General features: G+C 36.6%; 1 protein-coding gene across 1 annotated transcript in view; it reads left to right on the top strand.

The window, feature by feature from the left end:
* The first annotated feature begins 143 nt into the window (after nt 1-143).
* Nucleotides 144-24,882, top strand: part of LOC123308307 (hypoxia-inducible factor 1-alpha) — a 79,995-nt gene continuing 55,256 nt past the window's right edge. Inside the window, exon 1 of the mRNA XM_044890912.1 lies at nt 144-337. Coding sequence (XP_044746847.1) covers nt 297-337 — 41 coding nt within the window. The 5' untranslated portion in view covers nt 144-296. The remainder of the gene's footprint in view (nt 338-24,882) is intronic.

The following is a 24,882-nucleotide window of genomic DNA, read 5'->3' as shown; positions in this document are numbered from 1 at the left end:
ATCAATTTTCAAATACCTTATTTTCTAGCATATTCATGTTTTCTTCTCTCGAAAATTACTATAGAATTAGAATTACATTTTTCAAATCCTTGCTGTCCTTATGTTGGCAGAAATGGTTGTCAGAGCGTAGTGAATTTATTTTTATTGCTAATCGTTCACGTCAGTTCATGGTGTTTAGATTGTGATTGTGATTGAATTCAATTCAATTATTATTATATGTCTTAGTGCATTTTGGTTTTCTTTTTTGTGTTCTTCCTTAGCAGTGTCTAATAAGAACACCCCAACAAATTTCAAAAATGGATACTAAACAGAAAGGAGCAGTAAAGGATAAACGCAGGTTAGTTTCGAAATATTTCATCAGTTCCTTGAAGAAATTATCAAATTTTTGTTATTTTATGAAACATTTTGATTGATTTACTTCGGAAATAACATAACACTATACTATTTGTTGAATTTTTCACTGTTGAAAGCCATTTCACAATTGATCAATCAGTTTGTTTACAGATCTTCCACAGCATATTAACTAGCAACCAATGTTTTATTTTAACCTACTTTCGCTTCATATTGTGCACTTTTGACATTTTGATAAATTTCTGGCATGGAAAACTTATCTTCAAATGTTCCTCTTGATATTGCCTTAGTATGATGGTGTTGTCAAAATTTTTCCTTTTCCTCAACTTTGTATATCATTTTTGCCATTTTTATGGAGAAAATAAATAAATTTTCTCCCAAAGCTCAAACCAATCAAAATGATCTAAATATGCCCCTGATAAGTATAAATAAATTAATTTCAACAGACACTTTTGAATTAAAAATTTTCATCAAAATCAGTGAAAGTTCAGAAACAAAAAAGTATTTTCCGGCAGGAATAAAAGAAACTAATATAATCAAATTGACCTCCAATAAAATGAATAAGCTATTACTGAAACCCTCATATATAAACAGTATAAACATGTCTATGAACAGAATGGGAAGAAATTGTCGGAAAAATGAATTTATATATCGAAACAAGTTCATTCTCTTTTTGACCTTCATAAGGTTATAAACTAGTAAGGACATTTGACTCAAAGATGATTTTGTTAATACAAATTGCAAAGTGAAATCTTTTACCCATAACGCTACGCGATGTATTATCAACAAAACTTCAACTTCTATCTTCAGTTCCAAGCTTCTCTGAGAGTCTATCAAAGATTTGATTCCTTCATTCAAGTTATTGATCATTTGAACCATTGTATATCGTATCGAATGTTGTAGAACCAATCAGTCAGTTTTTGCTGCATACATTTAGTAGTGAATAGCGTACACAAATTATCTTACAAGATCGTTTGTGGAAATCTTTTGATTCGACATTCAGCGATTTATCGACATTTTTTACATTCATCCCATTTTTCTTTGGCTCAAGTCCAAAACCAAGTGTCTATTTCGATATTTCGAAAATAGGCTATTTGTTTTCATGCGTGTGCATGTTCAGCCAATGAAAGCAACTAATAAAAAATCTCATCCCAGGCAAATTAATCGTACACTTTTCATTTTGATCTTTGAAGTGTACATAATTGGTTGAATGATTTATTTTCCCAATTCAAATTACCCAGAATATCATCGACATGTGATCCAAAATCGTTAGTCAGTCAATATATTTTGATCCCCCTTTTTTCTTTTTCAAAAGGAGGATAAAATCTAAAATCTGGTTTAAGATCAACTCCATATGGAAATATCGATAGAATTTTCCTAGCGATTCATTGCGTATGGTATTAGTCGCACAAAGCGACAATTTCTCGGACAATTTATATTTGTGATACCTACATGTAACATGTTAGCTCAGTGGTGGTCTATCAGAAGGGAAATGCGCTGTTTTTGTCTTGTCTAACAAGAAAATGTCTTCGAAATCATTACTCAGATTAAGAAATGCATTTGTCCCGGTAACTTATAGGGGAGAGTTCCTTTGAATTGGACGGCCCATGAACCGGACGCTACAGTTTTTTAAAACACTCGATGGTGATTTGGCATCCTTTACGTAAATCCCATTTTCGCAACAAGGCGCGAGCCACAGGGTCAGCCATTTTACAAGAGATCTCGATCGATGTTGAGAAAATGGGATTTACGTAAGGGATGCTAAATTGCTATCGAGTGTAGTAGAAAACTGTAGCGTCCGGTTCATCGGCTGTCCAGTTCAAAGGAACTCTCCCCTAGGTTTAACATTTGACAGATTAGAACGACACGGTTTTCTAAAGCCAATCTTTCATTGGCAAACTACGAGCCTTTTTTAATATACATATGCTCGGCTACACTTTTAGGCTGCGGTCCCCGTTTTGCGTATATTCGAAAGCCCTTATTTTATCCTTATTTTCCCTTTGGAATTGAAGGAATGACTTGGAGTATTTGGTTTTCTTTGTATTTGGGAAATGAATATTGATAAGTTTACACATGAAAAATTTTGTGATGATGCATACTCGTGATTCTCACAGTGCATGAAAACTTTTGTGACAATACTCGTGAATTTCACAGTGCATGAAAACTTTTGTGATAATACTCACAGTTTTCAGAGTGCCTTTTTTTCAATTTCAATGTTTCCCATCCTCAATGGAGGATTATAGGTGCTTGTATTTTGTACCAAATCTCATCGAGTTTCCTTCAACAATTTTCCAGGAAGAAGGCCGAACGGATTCTTTTATCGTTTTTTGAAGTCCTTACCTATGTGTCTTGAAACTTGACCGGTGAAAATTTCGGGAGTTATAATTTTTTTTATGCTTGATTCCAAAGGTTTATTTATTAGGAACCCGAACGGTTGATTACAGCTGGTTTAGGAGAATTTTCCACAATTCGAAATCTACTGATAAGGCGAACTGGTTCAGATTCGAAATCTGTATCTTCAAACGTTGAAAAAGTCCGGGATTCTTCTTAGTATCGTCGCAGACTAGAAAATCGTGTATAGGAATTGTTCGGATTCTTCCAAATAAGTACGATAACTAAATTTGTTCGTAATGACCATCGTATTGCCTCGTTTAGTGAATCTCTTGGTTATCGTCCATACCGATTTCTAGTTCTTTCGCATTTCGACCTGATCAGTGACGTATGCTCAAAAATCAACATATTGTCCATCATCCGGAGGCTTCTTTCAGTGTGTATGGAATTGACGAACCGCGAATAAGACCGCGAATAGAAAATATACTTTTCGCTTTTCGCGAAACATCTCTGTCGTGTATGCGTAACTTACCGTGTCTCTTTCGAAGAGTTTTTATCCGGAATGTGGGAGATCAATCAGGCTGGAATGGCGTATTGTCCGGATTCTTACATCGATGAAATGTACGCACTGAAAGAGTTGGACAAATTGATGAAGAAAGATGTTTCCTTCGACGAGAACGGGTATTACCTTTGCTCCGACTACGCCACTGGTGGATATCCTTTTTTGCCGATAGGAGATGCGAACAACAGCTACGGAAATTTTTCGTTCGGCCAGGAAGTTTTTTTCGCTGGTGGTGAAATCTCCCGTTTCGATTTTTGTGATGGGTCGGAATATGGGGTTGTTCCTGATTTTGTGGGGGTGCAAAGGCCGAAGAAATATGCCCATTTGGGTGGAGAGCAGTTGAAGAAATGGTATGTTTTTTCTTGTTTTGAATGTATACTTGGTTTTTTCATTCACTAACTTCCAACGGAATTTCACTAATCGAAAAAAACTTTGGAAGTGTTGTAGGATATCTTTTAGGAGGTGTTTGGTTTTTGTCGACGAATTTTAGTATCAGAAATCGGTAAAGCAGAGTAGAGTCAAACAAAGACGTTGTTCCATGTTCAGTTTCTAATTGGTTAGAATTTTTTAATACATGCGCAAGGTAGACCTTATTTAAATAATATTTTGTTTCTTTTTTTGTCATCTAATACCCAATGCTTGAGAAACTGGGAGCTTGGAGAATAATTCTCGAATAGGCTTTACATCTGTCTATACAGGGTGTCTGTAAACAAAAGCGAAGGACTTGGAGGAGATGATTCCTCGATAAAAATAAGCAGGGGTAGTTCCTATAATTTTTTTTCGAAATCGACGTCCCTTCCAAGATACAGCCTTTGGAAAGCGATGGCGAGTTGACAGTTTTTAATTTTTTTTACGGGTTCTAAAGAACACAGAGTTATAGAACTATACATATTATCAAGCACTAAGTAGATGTTACTCACAATTTTTTTACATCTCATAACTTTATTATTAGGGGTGGAAAATGACAACCTCTTATGATTTTTCTTCAAAAGTTGTTTTCGTGGGATAGATTTTCGAAAAATAAAATTCTGTTATGGTTTCCCATTCAATTCTGGAGAAAAAAAAGTATCTTGCAAAATTTCGATACAGTCGATACTTTTCTCCGAATAAATAAAAACTTACTGTTATGATCACTGTACATTCCATTTCATCGTATAAGTGTTCCATAGAATGAAATATCCTAAGATATTGTCTGTCTATGACAATAATAAATTAAAAGGATCGAAAAAGAATTCTGAGTAATATCCACAAGTTCTTCATATTATGTACCTATAGTTTTATGACTCAGTGTTTCTAGAACCCTTAAAAAAATTAAAAACTGTCAACTCGTCATGGCCTTCCAAAGGTTGTATCTTGAAAGGGAGGTCAATTTCGATAAAAATTTGTAGGAATTACCCTTGCTGATTTTCATCGAGGAATCATCTCCCAAGTTCTTCGCATTTGTTTACAGACATCCTGTATTGTGGAGGAGCCTGAACCAGAATACAACTGTTTAGTTTAGTTGTACTCTGTCTGTAGCGAGGTCTGAACGGTGAATGGATTAATATTGCTTCTTTTCCGGTAATGAACCTCTGACTTGATCACTAAAAGAAATTTGTAAATTCCCTGAAAGTAATGAGAATTTTTGGTTACTTACAAACCTAACGTTTGCCTTACACCCTCGGAAGTATTAAAAAAGGTCAAGTGTATGGCATTTTTGAAAAGGCAATGGAATTATGTTTAAAACAAGGAGTACCTAACTCCTCAACCCCCTCCCCATTTAAGATTACAAAAGATTTGAACCAACCGTAAGAAATGTCCCCTACCAACCAAAGCTTACCTCTTTTTGCGTTTTTTTTTTATTTTGCTCGGGAGCCGAGATATTAGAGATGATTTGTTATTATAGCTTGATACGTTGTTATGATATGACTACTGTGACGTTCAAGAGGCGGAAGAATAGATGCCAGTCAATTCCAACATCTTCGAGGACTCTTTGCAGAGTTCGTTTACCCGAAGTTTTCTCCGCTAAGACACATAGTCCGAAGCCTGTTTCCGCGAATTCAAAGGTGTGGACAACGGAAGCTGAACGATCAACACGGACCTTGGATCACTCTCGAAACCGATCAACAAATTCCAATATTAACTCTGCTGTTTACCCGTCGGCGCTGATAATAGAAAACAGACTTAATTTAACCGATTGTCCGTCTTCTATACGCGTTGTTCACTATGTCAAGGAAGAGTGCTGGTGGTTTAATTGTGTTGAAATTGTCTTGTCTCCCTCGGAGAATGATTGATGAGATGAGGATGCTGACTTGGATCTCTTTTCAGAAGTCTCTTTCGAAAATGTATCGTCGTTTTGACAAGCGTCGTTTTGGTCACAGTCCTAATAGTTGATAATTTCACTTGTAAAGTTTAAAGTTATGTTTTTTTAGAATAAAGCTTGATTCGACAGGATGCATGGTGTTTTGGTCCATTTCGAGAACGATTTTGCTTTGAAATGTTGGCGCACACCTACATCTTATAATTATTATGACTGTGTCGCTAGTAAGAATAGTATACATAAGTCATGACTGAGGCGGATAACAAAGTCCACGTTCGTTTTCCGAGAATTAGCAAACAGCATGTCTGTCGTAAATGAACTGAAACAATCCCGGTATCACGTGGGGGATCCTGAAAATGCTTGGCTTTTAATGAGAATAGAGGTCTTATCTTAACGCATTCATTCGTATATTTATTACACTGACCTTGAAGACAAGGCGTCTTTCATTGCGAAGTTTGAAGTTCCTTAAGGCTTACACCTCTTTTCATAAGTCGGAAGTTTCGTGCAATAAAAACTTTCTAGAGATTAAATGGACCGGTTATTTTCGGACGTGATGTCTAGGAATATTGTGCTGGAAACCCCACTACTCATAGTTCAGTAGATGCGAATATTTTACCTAGAAAAAATTATTGGAACTTTTACAGGTTGTTTAGGGATGCTGTGACGTGTCTCTGTCAGGTTTTTCAACTTTAGGACCCTGTTCTAACTTGGGAAGAGCCTGAATAATGCATACAAAATTGTATCAAGTTCAATGCGTATTTTTTGAAAAACTGTTGGTTTGTGAGGTACGAAAAATGTCTGCAAATTTCGACGTTTTGACTTAACTGGGAGTTTAATGCCTTTACTTTGGTTTGTTTCATATGATGAACTTTTGGAATCAAATAATTTTGATTTTGTCAACTTACCTGAAGTTCTTTTCGTTTTTCTACCTTACGCAGGTGTGTTTTAATATTTTGTTCATGGAAAAACTCATAAGAAATGAAAATTGAAATCATAGGAAAATCTAGATTATCGATCAAACTACAAGAGTGAGTCATATATCAGATCTCTCAGATGAATAGGCTTGCAGACTGTAGTCTTGATTGTAATTTATTACTTGCTTACACAAAGCGTTTCTTCGATAGCCAATAATAGATGAAGGCCTTCGTTATACCGTCTTTGTTATTCACGGATAACATCGTCTTCGTTCATCGTGGCAGATAATGGATCTTCGAAATGGTTAAAAAAATCGTCACCCCTGAAATCAGTTTGAGATGGATAAATGCTACTTTTACTCCTCATTAGTTTTCCATCGAAAAACAATAAATCTATCATCTCTTTCAGTCGATACTTTAATGATTTTATTTACAGAGGAAATTGAGATTATTTTTCATGTGATACCAGTAATCGCGTTTTTATGAGTTTTTCACATTTGCATACTCGAACAAAAGGAAAGGCTACTTTGGTTACGGTCATAATTTATGGTAACAATTTCCTATTATCGCTGCGGTGATCATAGTACCTTCTACGACTAGCTCTTACGAATAGAGATCACCTTGTAAAAACTGCGGTAATCCGAATTGGTTCTGAAATTGATTACAGTTCAATTTCAACGTTCCTGTTTTTATCTCGCGGTTTTTGAGTTGATAGTTTTTGGGAAAAAAATTGGGTAATATTGACATGATTTCAACACACAATTTCATAATTCAAAGTTCCTTAAAATCTGAATGTTTAGTCCTATCGAAAAGAAAGACTGAAGGAAGCTTCGAATTGGAGGATTTCTTAAATAGGTCTGGCTGTAAAGGTTTTATAATTGAAAGGACTTTGATCTTAAAACTGGCTGTTAGGATTGCTATATTTATAAATCCAGGAATAGTTTCTTTTGATAGTTGAAACATTGATTTTCATTAATTCATTGACCCCCACGAAGAAAATTCTTTGGCGTAAAATTAATCATAGAAACATATTTCGGTGTGTACCCACTTTAGCCAAAACAGATGGACCTAGAGTCTACGAGTACCTCCGTATAGAATTAGTCATTAGAAAAACATATTAGTCCTCATTTACCAGACAGGACGTTTTCAAATAACTCGTCAATCTTTTTTGATCTACAAAGTTTTGCAATATTTATAAATCCAGGAATAGTTTCTTTTGATAGTTGAAACATTGATTTTCATTTGCTGCGTTGTTGAAGAGTCACCCTACTTTTTCAACCGTTTTTTAGTTTGGAAAAAATAAAATAAGAATCAATATTGGGGAGTGATATTGGTATACCTAACCTATAGGTTAGGAATGGTTGAAGTCAGAACACTGATTAATGATAACAAATTGTTTTTAGCATGGAAAAAATTTGAACAAGCTTATGTGTGGAAACTGCATGCATTTGCATTGACTTAACGATCATTATCATACACTTTTTTCAATAACTCCATCCGTTTTCAACAATAGTAGAGAGCGGCGTTAATTATTAAATTAACATTGTATCAATTACCATCCTATATCAATTTAAGTTGAACTGAAAGCATGCTTTCATCACAAAATAGGGTGGCGCTACTTTTACACGTATTCGTTTGTTTTTCGGCAGCGGCACGATCAATCATACCACTATTTACACAGAAATAGAACATCCTTGACACAGAACAGAAAGTGCTTTACACAATACGAGTTCGTTGACTCCCATGCACCCAGAGATGCATGTATCGTTTTCCTATTATCGCCGGCTTCTTTATTTTAAGTATCAGAGTATTTTGGTTCATGTTTGTGATAGGGACCAACTTTTTTGAAGTACAGCTAATGGGTACCATCTGAAAGTGGTCGTCCGCAGATCTGTTTTTCGAATCACTCATTTTGAGTGTGGAAAATTGAGGAGTGAAAAATTAGTGAAAATATTTGAAAGTACTGACTCTTTGAATTTGAAATGCTCTTTTCATCATGCATGGTTCTAGCTCATCTAGTTCTATCGTATAGAAAATAATAAATATATCACTTCTTCAAATAATCCTTTCCATGCTAGTGAATTGCTTCATCAAACACTAGCACAATCACAATATACAGCATAAATTCAACGGAAATTATATGAGTTCGTACTGGTAGTAAAACTTTCCTGTAGCTCCTAATGCATCAATCAATATTTGTACAGTAAGACATGAGATTTGAGTGAAATTACCTTGCAAATGAATGTAATGAACTGTGCACATATATCAATTTTATTACCGTTTATTAAACCATTACTTTCAGTATTACTTGCTTTTCGTTTCTTTTCAATATATTTGACTATATGAAATACAGAGTGGATTATTTTATATCTAACTAATTATAATTCTTTTTTTTTTTTTCATATAATTTCCCTAATATACATATTCGCATGAAAATATTCATTTTGAATTCGTATATGTCTGGTAAAAGTGATTTGAATTATTCACCAAATATTCTGCGACCAGTATACTTCTTAGAAGATATAAGAAGTGTGCAAGTACTTCAGAGCAGAATTAGTCATTAAAAAAACATTCCTCCCGACTTTTTAAACAGAAAATCGTTAATATCTGTTTTTGGATAGAAATCAAATATTTGATCACCGTCTAGCGTTTACCAACATAAGAGTGGTTGGACACGTTATTCATAAAGGCGAAAATGAAAAACATGATTTATGACGTACCTTATTTGAAATATTTGTGAAATATATTTATGAAAATAACTCGATATCGTCCAAATATTGCACCTGTACTAGTTATATTGTAGAGTGAGTAAAGAGTATCGAACAAAATTTATAGCTTCGCTTAGAAGCTGTATAGAGAGTACAGAAAACCTCCAGTAAAAAACCCTTCTTCTCTGTGTATTGTAAGAAATGAAACTCTTCTCGAAAGAAATCCAGAAAGTCTTCTCCAAGTTACCAGAAAATCTTATCTGAAATAGAAAACAAGCAGAAGAATGTAAAATAATGCAATTGAATGCATATGTCAGATTTACCTAAAATTCACAACCCAATTCGAAAATAATTAGGAAACTGCATGTATAGCCCCAAAACCTACTGAAATTTATAAATAACATCCTAAACCATCTTCCCTTAAAATTTCAAGAAGAGGTTTTTAACGGCCTGCCAGCCAGATTAGAAATAACTGATTTCGTCACTTCATCTCACAAATGGATCAAATATCCTCGAGGTTTCCTTCATTTCCCATTTTCATTAATTCATTGACCCCCACGAAGAAAATTCTTTGGCGTAAAATTAATCATAGAAACATATTCTGGTGTGTTCCCACCTTTAGCCAGAACATATGGATCTTTAGTCTACGAGTACCTCCGTGTAGTATTAGTCATTGAAAAAACATATTAGTCCTCATTTACCAGACAGGACGTTTTCAAATAACTCGTCAATCTTTTTTGATCTACAAAGTTTTGTTTATTTTCGATGGAAATCATATATTGGATAATCGTTCACTAACTCAAGAACTTCTTTAGTGGTTTGATCACATTATCGGTTGAGATAGAAATGAAAAAATGATTTATGAGAGAGTTGTTAATATTTTCTCAGGATTCAAACTTTATATGGGTATTTCATATTTGTTGATTGAACGGAGTAGTATTTCTGAGAATCGAGCGTGATTTCCTTATGCTTGTTCTACTGGAACGCGAATTTGCAAGGAACGTCCTTGTTAATGTAGCGTAAATAGTTATTAATTCAAGTCCTGGAATTGATACCTTGACAGTATCGGCAGGAGATTGGTTGTGATTCACGACACGACTAATCGTTGGTTGTTTTCTCATCTACAACAAGGATGTTCTATTTTGAATATTACATGAATTTTCGTAACTTTTTTATGGTCTTTTTCTGTATGGACAAACGTACGTTTTGGAAAATTGGATCTAGAGTACGAAAGACTGAAGAAGTTGATGAAAACTACTCGAAAGATAATCAAGTAATCTTCAAGAATAATTGATATCAAAGCAGCTATCTTCGGTCAGTATACTTATATGTAATTGGTCAACGTGTCAGTGTTTGCCGCCAATATCTACAAGGATATATTGAAAAATTCTTAGCCTACTACAGAACCTAACAAAATTTCAAAGTCAAAATATTTTATTATTCAACATATTCTCCTCTCAATGGGGTATTTTCCTAAAACTCAAAAAACAAATTAAAAATTATTTTTGGAAACCATTTTCCATTGGTTAGTCACCACATAAAAGGTTCCACTCAAAATTCAGTAGGAAAGAAAATATAGCCTTTGAAAAAAAATTTGTGAGAGCTTGTGACGTAGAATGCCTTTACTAGAGTCTAGTAATTTTTGTGAATTCGACAACATCGGAACTGATCAAGAGGATATTATTATATAGAACTTGGAACATAAATGCATTTATGTATTTATGTTCCAAGATACAGAATTATATCTTCCTGAAACCGATGACAGTTTCTGACATTGTTTTAAACGTTCTTGTCAGATTGTTATAACTTGTGGAAATGGAGTCGAATTTTTCAAAAGCAAGCAGTGAAAATTTACCACCTGTAAACTTTTTCATATTGATGACTTTAGGAACCTATAAAATATATCAGCAATGCCTTCTCTTTCATCAACAATAACAGCCCAAGGAAGATCGAATATTAACTGACAATAAACAACCATAGACTCAATAATATATTATCAAGTCTATGGAGATCAGAAAACATTGATGAGCATTGATGGCAATACACAACCATAGACGCAATAATATATGGAGATCAGAAAATTTGATGAGAAACATTGATGAGTGTTCCAACGATGCCGGATTGTAAAAGTGACGTAGAATGTTTCTGGGAGAATGCCTCCGCGATGTGAATTTCCGTAATTAAAAACAGGCAAAATACAACTGTTAAAATAGAAAAAAAATACTTTTCCATATATTTGAGATATGAGGATTTCGTTGATATATATTTTGAAATTTAGGAAAATACCCCATTGGATACATTCATTACAGCGAACCTCCAACGTCTCTAGACCTTTAAAAAAAAGTTTCTTCTCTCTCTGCTAACCGGACCTTCACAGCTTTTATAACCTCCTCGTTGGAAGAAAATTTACGACCTTTTAAACTTTTTTTCACTTGAGGAAAGAGATGATAGTCGGATGGAGTCAAAACTGGTGAATAAGGGGGGTGTTCTAGTAATTCAAACCCTAAATCACGGAGTTTTTGCATGGCAACATGAGATTTGTGTGCAGGGTCGTTGTCCTGCTAAAACAAAACACCTTTGGATAGCTTTCCGCGTCTTTTCTCTTCAATTCTTTCCCATAGAGTGGTCAGTAATGTTGAATAGTAATCTCCGGTTATTGTTCTGCCCTTATCCAAAAAATTAATCATGATTACTCCATGGCAATCCCAAAAAACTGAAGCAAGAACTTTTCCAGCAGATTTTTGGACACGAAACTTCTTAGGTCTTTGGAGAACCAGAGTGTCGCCATTCCATCGATTGTTGCTTTGTTTCTGGATCGTACAAATGAACCCAAGTCTCATCTATAGTAACAATTCGGTTTAAGAAGTCTACATCCTTTTCAAATCGAGCACAGATCGAACGCGATGCTTCTACCCTTGCACGCTTTTGCTCAACATTCTAATATTTGGGAATCCATTTTGCAGCAATTTTTCTCAAGACCAAATTGACGTGAACTATTTGATGAACTCGTTCGTATGAAATATTCAGTGCTTCAGAAATCCGTTTTATTCCAATTCGACGGTCTGATAAAATCATGTCATGAACTGCAACGATATTTTCGGGGACTGACACAGAAACTGGCCTTACCGATCGGTCATCATCTTCAATGGAAAATTTACTTCTTTTGAAGCTTGCAGTCCAATTTTTCACAGTGGCATACAAAGGACATTGATCACCAAGGGTATTGAGCATATCTTCGTAAATCTGCTTACCTCTTAACCCTTTTTTAAATTCATTGCGTAACTCTGGTTTACTTTTTTGACCTCAAACTTCACACTGACACTTCCAATCAGTTATTGTTCGTTGCTACGGTAACGCAGTATTTTTTGTATGCATGGAACTGGTCTAGGCTATCTAGATATCAATACATCCTCGTATATTTCCTGTGAGATAGATTCATAGCACTCATTGGTTTCATCTATCAAAATCCTCCACATTTCCCACCCGTGTGATTTATCTATCTCAACGGGACATTATTAAAGCCCGTACGTAGGAACTGTCCCGTCGAAATCCAAACAATACGTCGTTACGTAAGATGTTGATCTGGAACAGCGGGATAGACTTTGATGAATACGAAGTGGTATACATTATTTCAGCTCTGGATAAGTTACGAAATGAATGCGGTATTTTCGTTCTGTTTTTCGCCATGCAGTCAAAACAATGAGAAGGATAGTTTGTTGGGACGTACACTCTTTCTATGAGTGATGAGAAGGGTCGGTTATTTCTTTTGGATTTTCCCGAGAATTACGAGAGAATCTGGCATGGCTACATATAAACAAAGATGACATGGCGCAATGGAGATATTTCAAATTGATTTGGAAAAATTTGCTGCTTTATTGGCAGGCAATGTAGAGACCTATGACAGTGTTAGGCATCGCGAAATCCATCATCCAACTCCCAATCACTGTAAGAATTAATAGATCATCATTTTCTCATCCTTATGTCATCGAAATGATAATTACATGTTACAGAGCACGATGAAGTCCTTTGGAAAATAACCGATGTATTGACATACCCAATATTATGACCATATCGTCATTATAGAAGCTCCTCAGAGTACGACAGTTGATCTATTGTTTTCCCTTTCTTATAATACATTCCATGTATTTTATCTTGAAGCTGAAGTGAAATTATGTTTATATTGTGACGATTCTGCGATAATATTTCGTCGAATTTATCCTTTCGTTCAACGTTACGATTGTTATCATTTCTTGGGACGTGAGTTGGCTTCGTTTACCAGGATTGAGAAATTGGAATCTCTTCGCTTCATCACTGAACCCAACTTCCTTCTATAACCAACCCGATTAAGTTCCCTGAAATTTTATGATTTTCTGTCTGCCACAGTATCCGAATGTGTTGTCTACCTAGCTGTAATTCTAGATTTATGACCGTAATGAATTCTTCACCATACTCGCTAAGAGCACTAAAAATTTTAATCGTATCCTAGCCTCCACAGTCATTCCGATTAAGATTAAAATAGCAGGTCTGTTGTGTCCTTTTTCTTTCTCGAGTTGCCTGAGGCACTTCTTGGCTATACAAGGGAGTCTTTGATACATACAAATATTTTGATTCTTGAGGTCAAAAGAAACACTTTTTTTTTATACCATTCTCTCTGATTCGGCCCTGATAAAAAGATATAGCCATTTCGAGTTTTCATAATGAGCTAGGCCACCAATGGAAGAACAAAATTACCGTCAGAATAACTAGCTAAATCTGTGACACTTCACATCTGTAGATCCTTTAAACGGAGTTGCATTCAGTCAAATATCATCGATATTTTTTATCATCAAACTCGAAAACGGAGCATTATACGAGAAAATATGAAGAATACTTTAATTTCACAAAACTATCAAATATTCCTTAGATAGCGTCCAACTTAGTTTCAAGACTTGGGATCTTTGAATTTTTGGTATTTTTATCGTACGTAATAGTCATAATGAGAAAACTGAAAGACGTGCATGATATCTTCTGTTCGAAAAAGATTCATCAAATAAATGAAAAAAATATTCCGAAATTCTTTTTATTCGATAAAACCTTTTGTGAGATAGAACTAAAAATAACATTTTTTATGGGTTTTCAACAGCCTATGTCGTTTAAACCGAGCAGATTTGGAAAAAATATTAAGGACAATATTGTTCCTTTTGACCTCAAGAATATACTGTTGAATTATTTTTATGAGTTAAAGATTCACTCTGGGTATTCTTATTGTTATTCCTGATTCAATGCGGATCGACCACATTTATTAGCTACGCCTTTAGTGTAAGCCACAACTCATTAAACTTTCTAGTCGACCAAGTGATGAAGTATGAAATGACGCTAGAAATGAATAGAATTTTTCCGAATTTGGAATCCACTGTTACATTATTGATGACACCTGATAGTTTACGTCACAGCATCCAGTCATAGATTACAACTTACTCTTGTCACGAAAAGTCGTTATTCCATCCCTGGAACAGACGCTGTTGCCAGACGGGGCAATTTTTCATACAAATATCAGATATTTTTCACTGAAATTGGGATTTTATGTTTTCCATATGTTAGGATGTGGAGCAGTCATTGAGATACCAATTCATTTTCAATTCAATATTTTTAATGAATTGCTAATTAATCCTGCGTTTAAATTTATGGACGTCCAGGTTTTCTGAAGAATTTCGATGGTCCAATTTTCAAATTTATGAATATTCAGAAATGCTCAGAAGCGACTGAGACGTACCTACGCACTATCCCATATAATTACTCCACATATGCCGTCAATCCGTATAATTAAGCCGCCGTTCTCATTCGGCTACCGTAAACAATTCTCACGTGTTCGTTTTCCGTCCACTTGTATTGTAATTCAACCGTGGCGATATCCGATTCAAGGTCCATCGAAAATGGAGATAGGCGAACAGAAGACAATGACGCGAATACCACCGAATCGGACCGCGACCGTAGGCTGCACGCGCGCTGGACGGCAAACCGCAAAATGCCGTGCGGCTGTTATGCCGGATGTGAAAACGCAATCTGATCTGACGTTCTTAATCGGTATTCCGTGCGACGGCTGGTGACTGTTCAGGTATCGGCGATTCCACTCTTGCCAGGCACTTCATCCGAATATAAAAGTTATTGAATTTATGTATGATGAATCTGGGTGCGAACATGCAACGGAACTCGGTATTTCGTTAAGCGGTTCGGAACTATGTTGCAAGACTGTACTCTCATTGGTACCTGGACACTCTGGCTTCAGAGACAACGAAGTATCGGATGCTCTCATTCATGATTTTTTCAAATTCACCGCGGAAACTATTCAAAATCAGCCTTCAAATATGGGGTTTTAAAATTTAAATCGCTTTGTGCGGAGTTTACGATTTGACAACAGCGCATACAAGACAATGAAAAAAACAAGGTCCGATCAGCTTGTTTATAAAATAACAGCTGTTGATCTACAGGCGCCTACTTACTGGCGAGCTTCAACTGCAACCGGCCTTAAAAATCCCATAAAATTTTACGACCTTCCTCGTTCGTCGCAGACGGTTCTGTGAGCATTACTATTTTTTTTTTTTACCTCCAGTAGGGCCTCGGAATAGGACTGAAGAAGAAGAAGTGCTTAAAATAATTTTTTTTTGGGAAACGGTTGAAATAGATATTTCAAAATGTGACGTTTCAAAGATATTCCACAAAAATACATCATTTTCTTCAGGAGGAGTATTCCCTATTCCTTAATCAGGGAACGGAACAACAGGTGGATAAGGCAAACGATCCTGGACTACTGGCCCAACCGTCCTGGACTGCTTCACTCGCGCAGGGCCATCTCAGTGCCTCCCAGCCCATACACCAGTCGTTGCCTAGGATTTTCTAGAACCAATCTGAGATATATCATGGAACATGACATTGTAGACTCAGAGCCCATCTCAAAAAACTCAGCATCGTCAATGACCCGCTCTGCAGACTCTTCTTAGAGGAGGACGAAACGATTGAGTACTTCCCCTGTCTACCACCGGGCAGTCACAGGGTCAGACACAGGTCAGACTTGGAGTCTTTGGTTCTCTGAAGATGGTCCTTGAGGAACTCAAGAATCACCCCCCCTCCGACATCATCTCCTTTTTGAGTAGGGAGAGATCTAGCTCTACGAACTTGCCTGTGTACTACAATATAGGTACTGCATGGTCGCAGTGGCAGGTTTTTGATTTATCCATCCAACACACCCAGCAATCAGATCAGATCAAAAGACTGTACTCAACTTCAGGGTTGAAACGAAAAGCCTAGAATTAGCAGGAGTATATTTTGGGTAGTACAATACTTTTTGTGTGGTGATTTCCTAATCGTTGCAACAAGAAACCGCTCAAGCCGTTTGCGCAAACTTTCAGTTTGTCTTGTTTAATGTCTGTCGGACAGAAAACCTACTCGAGAACTCGAGGTTGGTGCATTCGAATGAACTAACTTCCAAAGGCACTAGCCCCTCTCTGCCTTAATTGTATGGTGTACATGCGAATTCAGGATCACGTCTTTGGCCCTAGCATGCCATCATGCGAAAAGGATCTAGGTAGTATAGAGAGTTCTGCCTAACTTCGATAACATAATCTCAGAATTTGAGTCTTGACTTCGAGCTCAGCTATATGGGGACCTTGGAACATATATACAGTCCCTGGCCATATTATTAGACGCATTGATTCGATGCAAAATCTCAATATTGAATTATTAAATTGAATGTATATGTTACATATACTTCATCTGTAAATGGTTTTCACATATAATATATCATATTGGATAAAAAATATTGATTTATTAATGATTAAACATGAAATTCTAATATTTTGCTGAGCCACCCTGTGTAGCTATGAGAGCTTCATACTATCAAAGCAGAATTGTTCGGTTTGCTGCATTCGAAGATAATGATTTCATATGTGGATTATCGAAATAACGTCCGAACCTGCAGAATGCAAGACGTCCACTGGAAGACATAGTACTGATTCATACTTAAGTATTAATACTACAACATCAAAAATAAATGCCAAATAGAACAATTTAATGAGAGTCGTAATAAAACTGACATTCTGTGGAAATGAAATTCAAATATTCTGCTTTTTCCTCGGGCAATACCAGTAAATATAAAAAAAATTCTCAGTGCGTCTAATAAACTGGCCAGGGACTGTACATGGAATGGAAAATAAACATTTGTTGTTTTTCAAAGACTGGAGTGTCGCCAGTGTCAATTGAGACAGTTGATTCGGACATTGTTGTCACATCAATTTTCAATGCGAAAAGATGGTGAAGTATATGAATTTATACCCATGTAACGCTACTGCCTCAGTGTCGCGCTAGATAGAGAAGTATAGAATGTTTGGACGACAACAAAGACGTTCGTATCACTGCAATGGCCATTCCATTTCTTGACCCACTCTGGTATAAAACAAGGCTGCGTGTTAGCGCCTTTACTATTCATACATACATGAGTATGCCTGTAAGAGGTGTTTGAATAAGATTCAGATTTGTTTAACCTGAAGCGCGTCAGAGCAAAAACCCGTACAAAGTTTATCACGGAACTTCAATATGCAGACGACTGCGCACTTATCGCTAGCAGCTTAGAGGATCTACAGATAATGTTGGACACCTATAAACATATATACGAAGCTTTAGGCCTTATACTCAATATTGACAAAACCAAAATCCTGGTAAGTTCGCCAGAAAGCCTTGAAACAGATATCAGCCTGTAGGAACAGGTCGAGCTGTTCAAATACTTGGGAAGCTTCATTAATACTGAGGCTAACCTGGACACGGAAATACACAACCGTATCAATTCGGCATCACGTGCATTCTGGAAGCTAAAGGACAGAGTATTTCAAAATCACGACCTCAATCTGAAGACCAAGACAGCTGTTTACAAAGCAACGCTTCTTTACGGAAGTTGAAAGCTGAACGCCCTACAGATGACAGCTTGAACAGCTTGAACAAAAGCAACAACGTCATTTAACACAAATAATGCACATCAGATGGTTCCACAAAGTTTCAAATGCAGAAGTCTTGCAGCGCGCAAGTTGTATAACAATTGAGACTCGGACTTCAGTATTCAGACTGTGGGTATTGATCCGTCCTCATTGCCCTATCGTTTTAAAGCTCATAAACGAAAATTTGTTATGAAATCAATCAAGAACAAGCAATAACGATGTGTTATTCCGGGTCGCTTGGTATGATCCCGATTAGATCTACTCGGTCGACGATCACAGCGAATATTTCGCGTTGCCATTAAGCTGGCCGATTGTGCCACTTTAACTTAATCGAATCTCGACCGTGCAATCAATCCTCATTGTCCATTATTCATTCTTCGTTCCTCGCAGCGAATCTTAACGTCGTCCCATTGACGTCATACGCCAAACAAAAACATCGATTGTTGAACCTCAGATAATACTTTCACCGATGCCGATGCAGCGTTATTGGTATAACAATTCGATGTGTTAATTTTGTCACACTAGCCACTTGCCGAATTGTTTTTTCGGTCTCGAATAATCCCAGGTGTATTATTCATATTTCGCCTGTTCCGGCTCGAAGGACCAAAATAATGTATTTTGCTCAGAAGTGAATTTAATGAGCCTGAACGGAGTATTATTTGTTTGGGAGCGCAGACTGGCTGATATTCCAAAATTATCCTTATTTAAGGTTATCTGAGTCCTTCCGAACGCGTTGCATAATATTGTTTTTCATCTGATTCATTGATTGAGAACAAAGTCGTAACATATGGTGTATAGATCAATTAAAAGTAAACTTAATACACTTGTTTGTTCATTGTAATATCCAAATCGAACTGAATTGAATATTCAGATATTGTCCCGTTTGTATTTCCTATTGAACTTGAACTTGTACCTAGTCGAATAGGCGATGCAAGTCAATATCGATAAAATCGATCGTTCTCCTTGTGTAAACCCTAATAATCTTGTTGCCTACTAGGTTTTAATATCCTGTGAGGACTTTGGATTCCTGGAACCCAAAAATAAATGTATTTTCGAAACTACTACCTTGATCATCTTATCAGGTAATTCTCGTTTGATATTGATTGATAAGGAAACACTGGTTCTCCATTTAGCTGCAATGATTGTTTCGAAATGATCATACTGCGAGGTAGATAAAAGCGTTAGAAGAATCCTGTACTGTCAAATGGTTGATATGCGAAATTTGGTCAGATTCCAGGATCGCCCATTTATGGCTCATTAAGATTCGAAACTTTCATTTTGAAAGGAATAATGGAGGATTAAAATTTCAATGCGGCAATAAATTTTAACGAACTTTCCTGCAACAATGAATGGAGCATTTTGTCATTGGTGCGTTCAACAAACGTTTTGTTTGTTTGGTCTTGATTCAAATTTATAATATGCACCCTTCTACCATCTGAAAAAGATTTTTTCAAGGTTGAATACAGTGCAATGGTAAGTGAAATTTTATCTTTTTTTTTGATTCGGAATAAAATCAGATTGATCAAATCGAAGCATTTTTTACATTTGGTCAGCTCTAAGGTTACATTCAAAAGCTCTCCTCTCTATTTTCATAATATAATCATCAAAGTCTCATCTTTACTACATTCATATAGATTTTATCTATTCATTGACCTGCTTTATAGTCTAACTAACGGAAAAGCATTCGAAAATTGATAGGCGGTACGTCAGTTCCATTTAGTACCCCATAAATATTCAGTTTAATAGTTTTGTGAGTTGCGTAATTTATTTCCTTCGAAATGGTAATAAACCTATTCCCCAAAAACAACAAGTTTTTTTTCTTTTTCGACCTTTTTAACAACGTCCACGAATATATTCAAAAAATCTGTACATCGTTAAAAAAATGGGACGAAGTTTTTGTTGTTGGAAAATTAAAATTCCGATTTGAATTATTTACCAACAGTTTATTCTGCATATATCTTCCATACAGTTTTGAATAGATAATACTGTCTTATCATGAAGCCAACAAATAATCTATTAGGTAAGGCATTGGTCTCATATGGATAAGGTTGAACTTTTTTTCAGTTAGATAGCATTGATAAGTTTAAGGGAAAGAGATCATAACTAAAAAACCTATGCGAAGTTTGCTGCGTTTGATCAACATTTTCACTGCTTGGTCTATTCATTTTTTTCGCAGTCCTTGCAACGGTCTGAATATTGTTATCTGCAAATTTCTCCTGTTGTGATCGTCAGACAAGTACAAAGTTTAGACAGCGCTAATTCAAGCTAACAGTCTATTTCCTCATATCAGCGAATGACATTGTACAATTATAGCCGGAGAGAAACGCCACATGCAAATTCGAAATCATCGAAGCTTTCTCTTCTTCCAAGGAACGAGTAATTGACATAGCCGCCGATAGAGGTCGATGATAAAATTGAATAAAGAAAATAAAAGATAAGAATCATGTAATGAAATAGATCTGCTCGAATCAATTGCGGCGAATTTAAATCTACAGTCTTTATCGAACCGAAAAAATTATTTATTGGAAATCCTGGATGATAAGTAATGTCACGAGGTTATTGACGATGTATGCGAGAATTTTTTTGCACTGTCGCCTGCATATATTTCATTCAGAAGGTAGGATTTGTGACCACGATAACGAAATAGGGGTCACCTCATTTCTAAGTTCAATCTGGCTACTGACAGGTTCCCACAATTATATCTTCGTAATTTTGCCGAGAAACCTAGAATAATTTCCGAGAAAATTCAACTTTGCCCACTTTTACGACCCCCAAATACCCTTAAATTGCGTAAGAAAAAGGTGGAATTTTTGACAATTTTCGATTTAATTTTTCCATTAGGTGTCGAAGGAACATCGAACATCATTCAATTCACAAGTGTCACTTATGCGATGAACCACAAGTGTCATTTATGCGACGAACCACAAGTGTCATCTGTGTGATTCAGCGCAAGTGTCATCTATGTGACGATCGATGATCAGAGAAAAATGGCACCGATCACAGAACGTGGTGTTTTACATAGAATAATGTTTTTGACCACACAGTGTCACCCGAGCTACGACTGCTCATTGGGGTCCACAAGTCAGGTTCGCCGACTAGACGGCTGCGATTACGAAATAGCATCCCACGTGATATCCCGTCGTAACACTGGCATCTCGCGGATGTCTAGATTCGCGAGGGATTCCGCGAATCCCCCTCGGCTATATTGTAAATTGTAATTAGGCTACAGCCCGTCACTCAACTTGTAGACGCGTGTATCTCGTGGTCTACGTGCCGCGAAATGCGTAGCCTTCAATTCCGAAGAAATTTGCGATGATAAAAAGACGAATTTAACCAGTCGATGCCCCCTTGCTAATCTCCGAAAAGAATCGGCTTCGATCTACATAAGATTCTGCGAAACTGTTACGTCATGTGTGGATTTAACGACTTTTCGTTTTATCGAAAGTTGTTGGCGACATAATGAGATGATCAATAGGTCCGACAAGTTTCTTTTGAATAAAATAATCACTCTATATATATAATCCATTGCAATCTGCTAGGAGGGATAGAAAATGCTGGTCCACTGTTGAGCGATCAACCGTCTTCAGCGGGTGTTTTGGCAATACTGCCCTGTATGACAAGACACCAACTCAGTTGAATGATATTATTATTTTTTTAGGCTACGAAGATTTGCTCTTTTAAACTATGTATCACACAAGGCACCACGATGATTTTTCTCGGAGATACGCGTGTCCAAAGTTAACCTCGAAAAATTCCGAAAAAGATGTGGTCACTTAAAGATTTGTCAAATTTGAGGAGCTGTAGTAGCCATATAAGAGGCACTGGACCAATGCTGTTTTTATTGAGATAGATTGATCCTTTGCGCATAAAAAAATCCAACTTTCATTCACCTACCGCGAACTGTTTAGATTTTATGATTTTTCTTGCGAAGGTCCCAAAATTTCGAATGTTCCATCGTCCATAACTTGAAAACTGATCCTTTCATTTAAATTCTGTTTGAATATTCGTGATCTACGCCCTCGATTCAGTAAATACTTCAGTTTTGGTAGAAATTGGGAAGATCCAAAATTTTTCAAATTTTCTATGGAAAAATTGCGATTTTTTGAAAAATATTTTTGGTCTCCGATCCAAACCAAATTTATACTGTCGGCTGATTCGAGGGCGTAGATAACGAATATGCAAACAGATATTTAAAATTTTTTTTATTTATTTAGTTGTAGTTGATGAAAAATTGGAAATTTTGGACCTTCGCGGAAAAAATCATAAAATCTGAACTGTTCGTGATAGATGGATCAAAATTGTTATTCTCTATTTGAAAAGGAGCCATCTATCATCAAAAAAATCGGCATATGTCTAATTCTCTTTTTCCGTCTACTAAACCTCCCCAAAGTTGACCAATTTTTTCGAAATTTTCCTTTAAAAGTGATTTATTTCCTAAAATACTGATCCTTCAAAAAATCTAACTGTATATTCGTAATCTACGAACTCGAGTTAGTCAATGAAATGACCAGGGTCGATATATTTTGTACTATTCAATAAAACAATGTGTGCATTTAAAATCAACATACTAGAAGAGACAAAATACTCGGTAAAACAATTCTTCATCCAACAAAAATTGAGGCGTTATTGTTGATACACCCTATGTATTTCTGAAAACCACTCCCATGAGATTACTATAAGCTGGTATTGTTCCCAATTCACGATCCATGTTGATCGAGCTGGAACCATTTCGAAACAGATATGCGAATAAATTAATATTTTATGCGATTTATGACGAAGTTATCCGTTTCCACACTGGAAAGACTTTAAAAACGAGCATCGAATTATGTGCCTTGTTCGTTCGGAATCGTATTATTGCATTTAAATTGATGTAAAATAAGGACGAATATATGTGTCACGATGTTTATGCTTTGTTCTCGATAGCAATCAAGTTTGCATTCGGAAGCCACGATTAGGTTCATTATTTCGCTATTCAGTGAGAGGTAAATATATACCTACATAGTATCATTCATTTTTCCATGGGACGATTATTATCTCGCCGAGATTATTTGATTCGAATTGGACGATAATTTATCTGAATGACGACGGTTGAATAGCGACGAGAATGCAGCATCAGTAGCGTCAATCATGTGGTGATAATATACTCTGTAAGCAACTTTACTTGGATGAAAGGGGACCTCTATCTGACAGAGAAATGCGTCAAAGTAATATTTCAACAGTTTATGCAAGTGCGAAATCTCCTACATCTACAGTTTGAATATAGGTGCATACGAGAAAAATACTGGGATAGGCATGCACCAGAATTCACAGAATAGCTCATCGTTGCCTTTAGGGGTCCAAGTAGATATATGGGTAATGGTAAATTATGTCTGAAATGTCGTGCAAATGATTAAGGAACTTCACGACCAGAGATGAGATACATAAAGGAGGCGCAATTCAGTTCAACGGTAGTTGGAAGGGTGATGACGTAAAAGTGGCAAGGTCAAGATCAATTAACGGAATTCGGTTCATGAGTAGTGACGTAGCATAAACAAGGGGTAAATGAGGAAAATGACAGAGCTACGACACTGTCAAGAACTCCGGATCTCAGTAAAAACAAGTAACGTCACCCCGCTGTCTTTCTTACTGGACATTGTCGCCTCAGGAAGCATCTGACGAAAATGAAAGGAAAAATCTGCTCACCTGGTTATAGAGTCTCTTGCCCTTGCAATCCAACGCAGAGAATGCCTCATACGAGAAAATTGTAGGAGTAATGACTCCTTTGAGCCCTTCTAGATACTGCAGTTCGTCAGAACTCTGGATGTTGAGGTCAAGCTGAAGATGACGCAGTGGGAAGGGCAATACATTCATACATTGCTGAATCTCGTTACCGAGAATAAATCTACAAAACGACTCAAAAAACAGACTATCGGTGCGATCAAACTTATAATTTCTTAGGGCTATTTGCGACTGTGTGCCCTCCTATGACTGAAGAGACCCAACCGTGACCTAAAGATCCTTTCACACTCTGAGCATGGATAGTCACCAACCAGATCTGGCCGCCGCTGTATTCTTCTCGAGTCTCCATTAAAGCTGTGGACCAATGACCTCCACTGTGATCTGTCTAACGCTAATTGTTCCCAGTTATGATTGGCATTTACTGATTTTATTGATTGATGCAGTATATCCTCAAACCCCCATACTGGCCTCTCAGTTTCCGAGCTCCCTTTGTGAATTCGCTGTACAGAGCTATTTTGGGAAGTCTTGTGTCTTGTATCCTCAGAAAGTGGCCGCTCCATCTGAGTCGGCCCTCGTTACTTGAGTCTCAATTGTTATACAACGTGCGCTGCAAGACTTCTGCATTTGAAACTTTGTGAAACCATCTGATGTGCATTATTTGTCTTAGATGACGTTGTTGCGTTTGTTCAAGCTGTTTAATGTTTCGCCTGTAGGGAATCCAGCTTTCGATTTCGTAAAGAAGCATTGGGAGGACCACTGCTTTGTAAACAGCTGTCTTGGTCTTCAGATTGAGGACGTGATTATGAAACACTCTGTCCCTTAGCTTCCAGAATGCCCGTGATGCTGAATTGATACGGTTGTGTATTTCCGTGTCCAGGTTAGCCCTAGATTTATGAAGCTTCCTAGGTATTTGAACTGCTCGACCTGTTCTAGAGTTTCAATCTCCAGGCTGATATCTGTTTGAAGGTTTTCTGTAGACTCTGGAGAACCCAGATCCTCTGGGTTGCTAGCGATAAGTTCGCAGTCGTCTGCATAT

Source organism: Coccinella septempunctata, chromosome 2 (genome assembly GCF_907165205.1).
Source record: "Coccinella septempunctata chromosome 2, icCocSept1.1, whole genome shotgun sequence".
In the NCBI taxonomy this organism is placed as follows: Eukaryota; Metazoa; Arthropoda; class Insecta; order Coleoptera; family Coccinellidae; genus Coccinella; species Coccinella septempunctata.
Note: the sequence above shows the minus strand (reverse complement) of the source record. Positions and strands in the feature narration are given on the sequence as shown.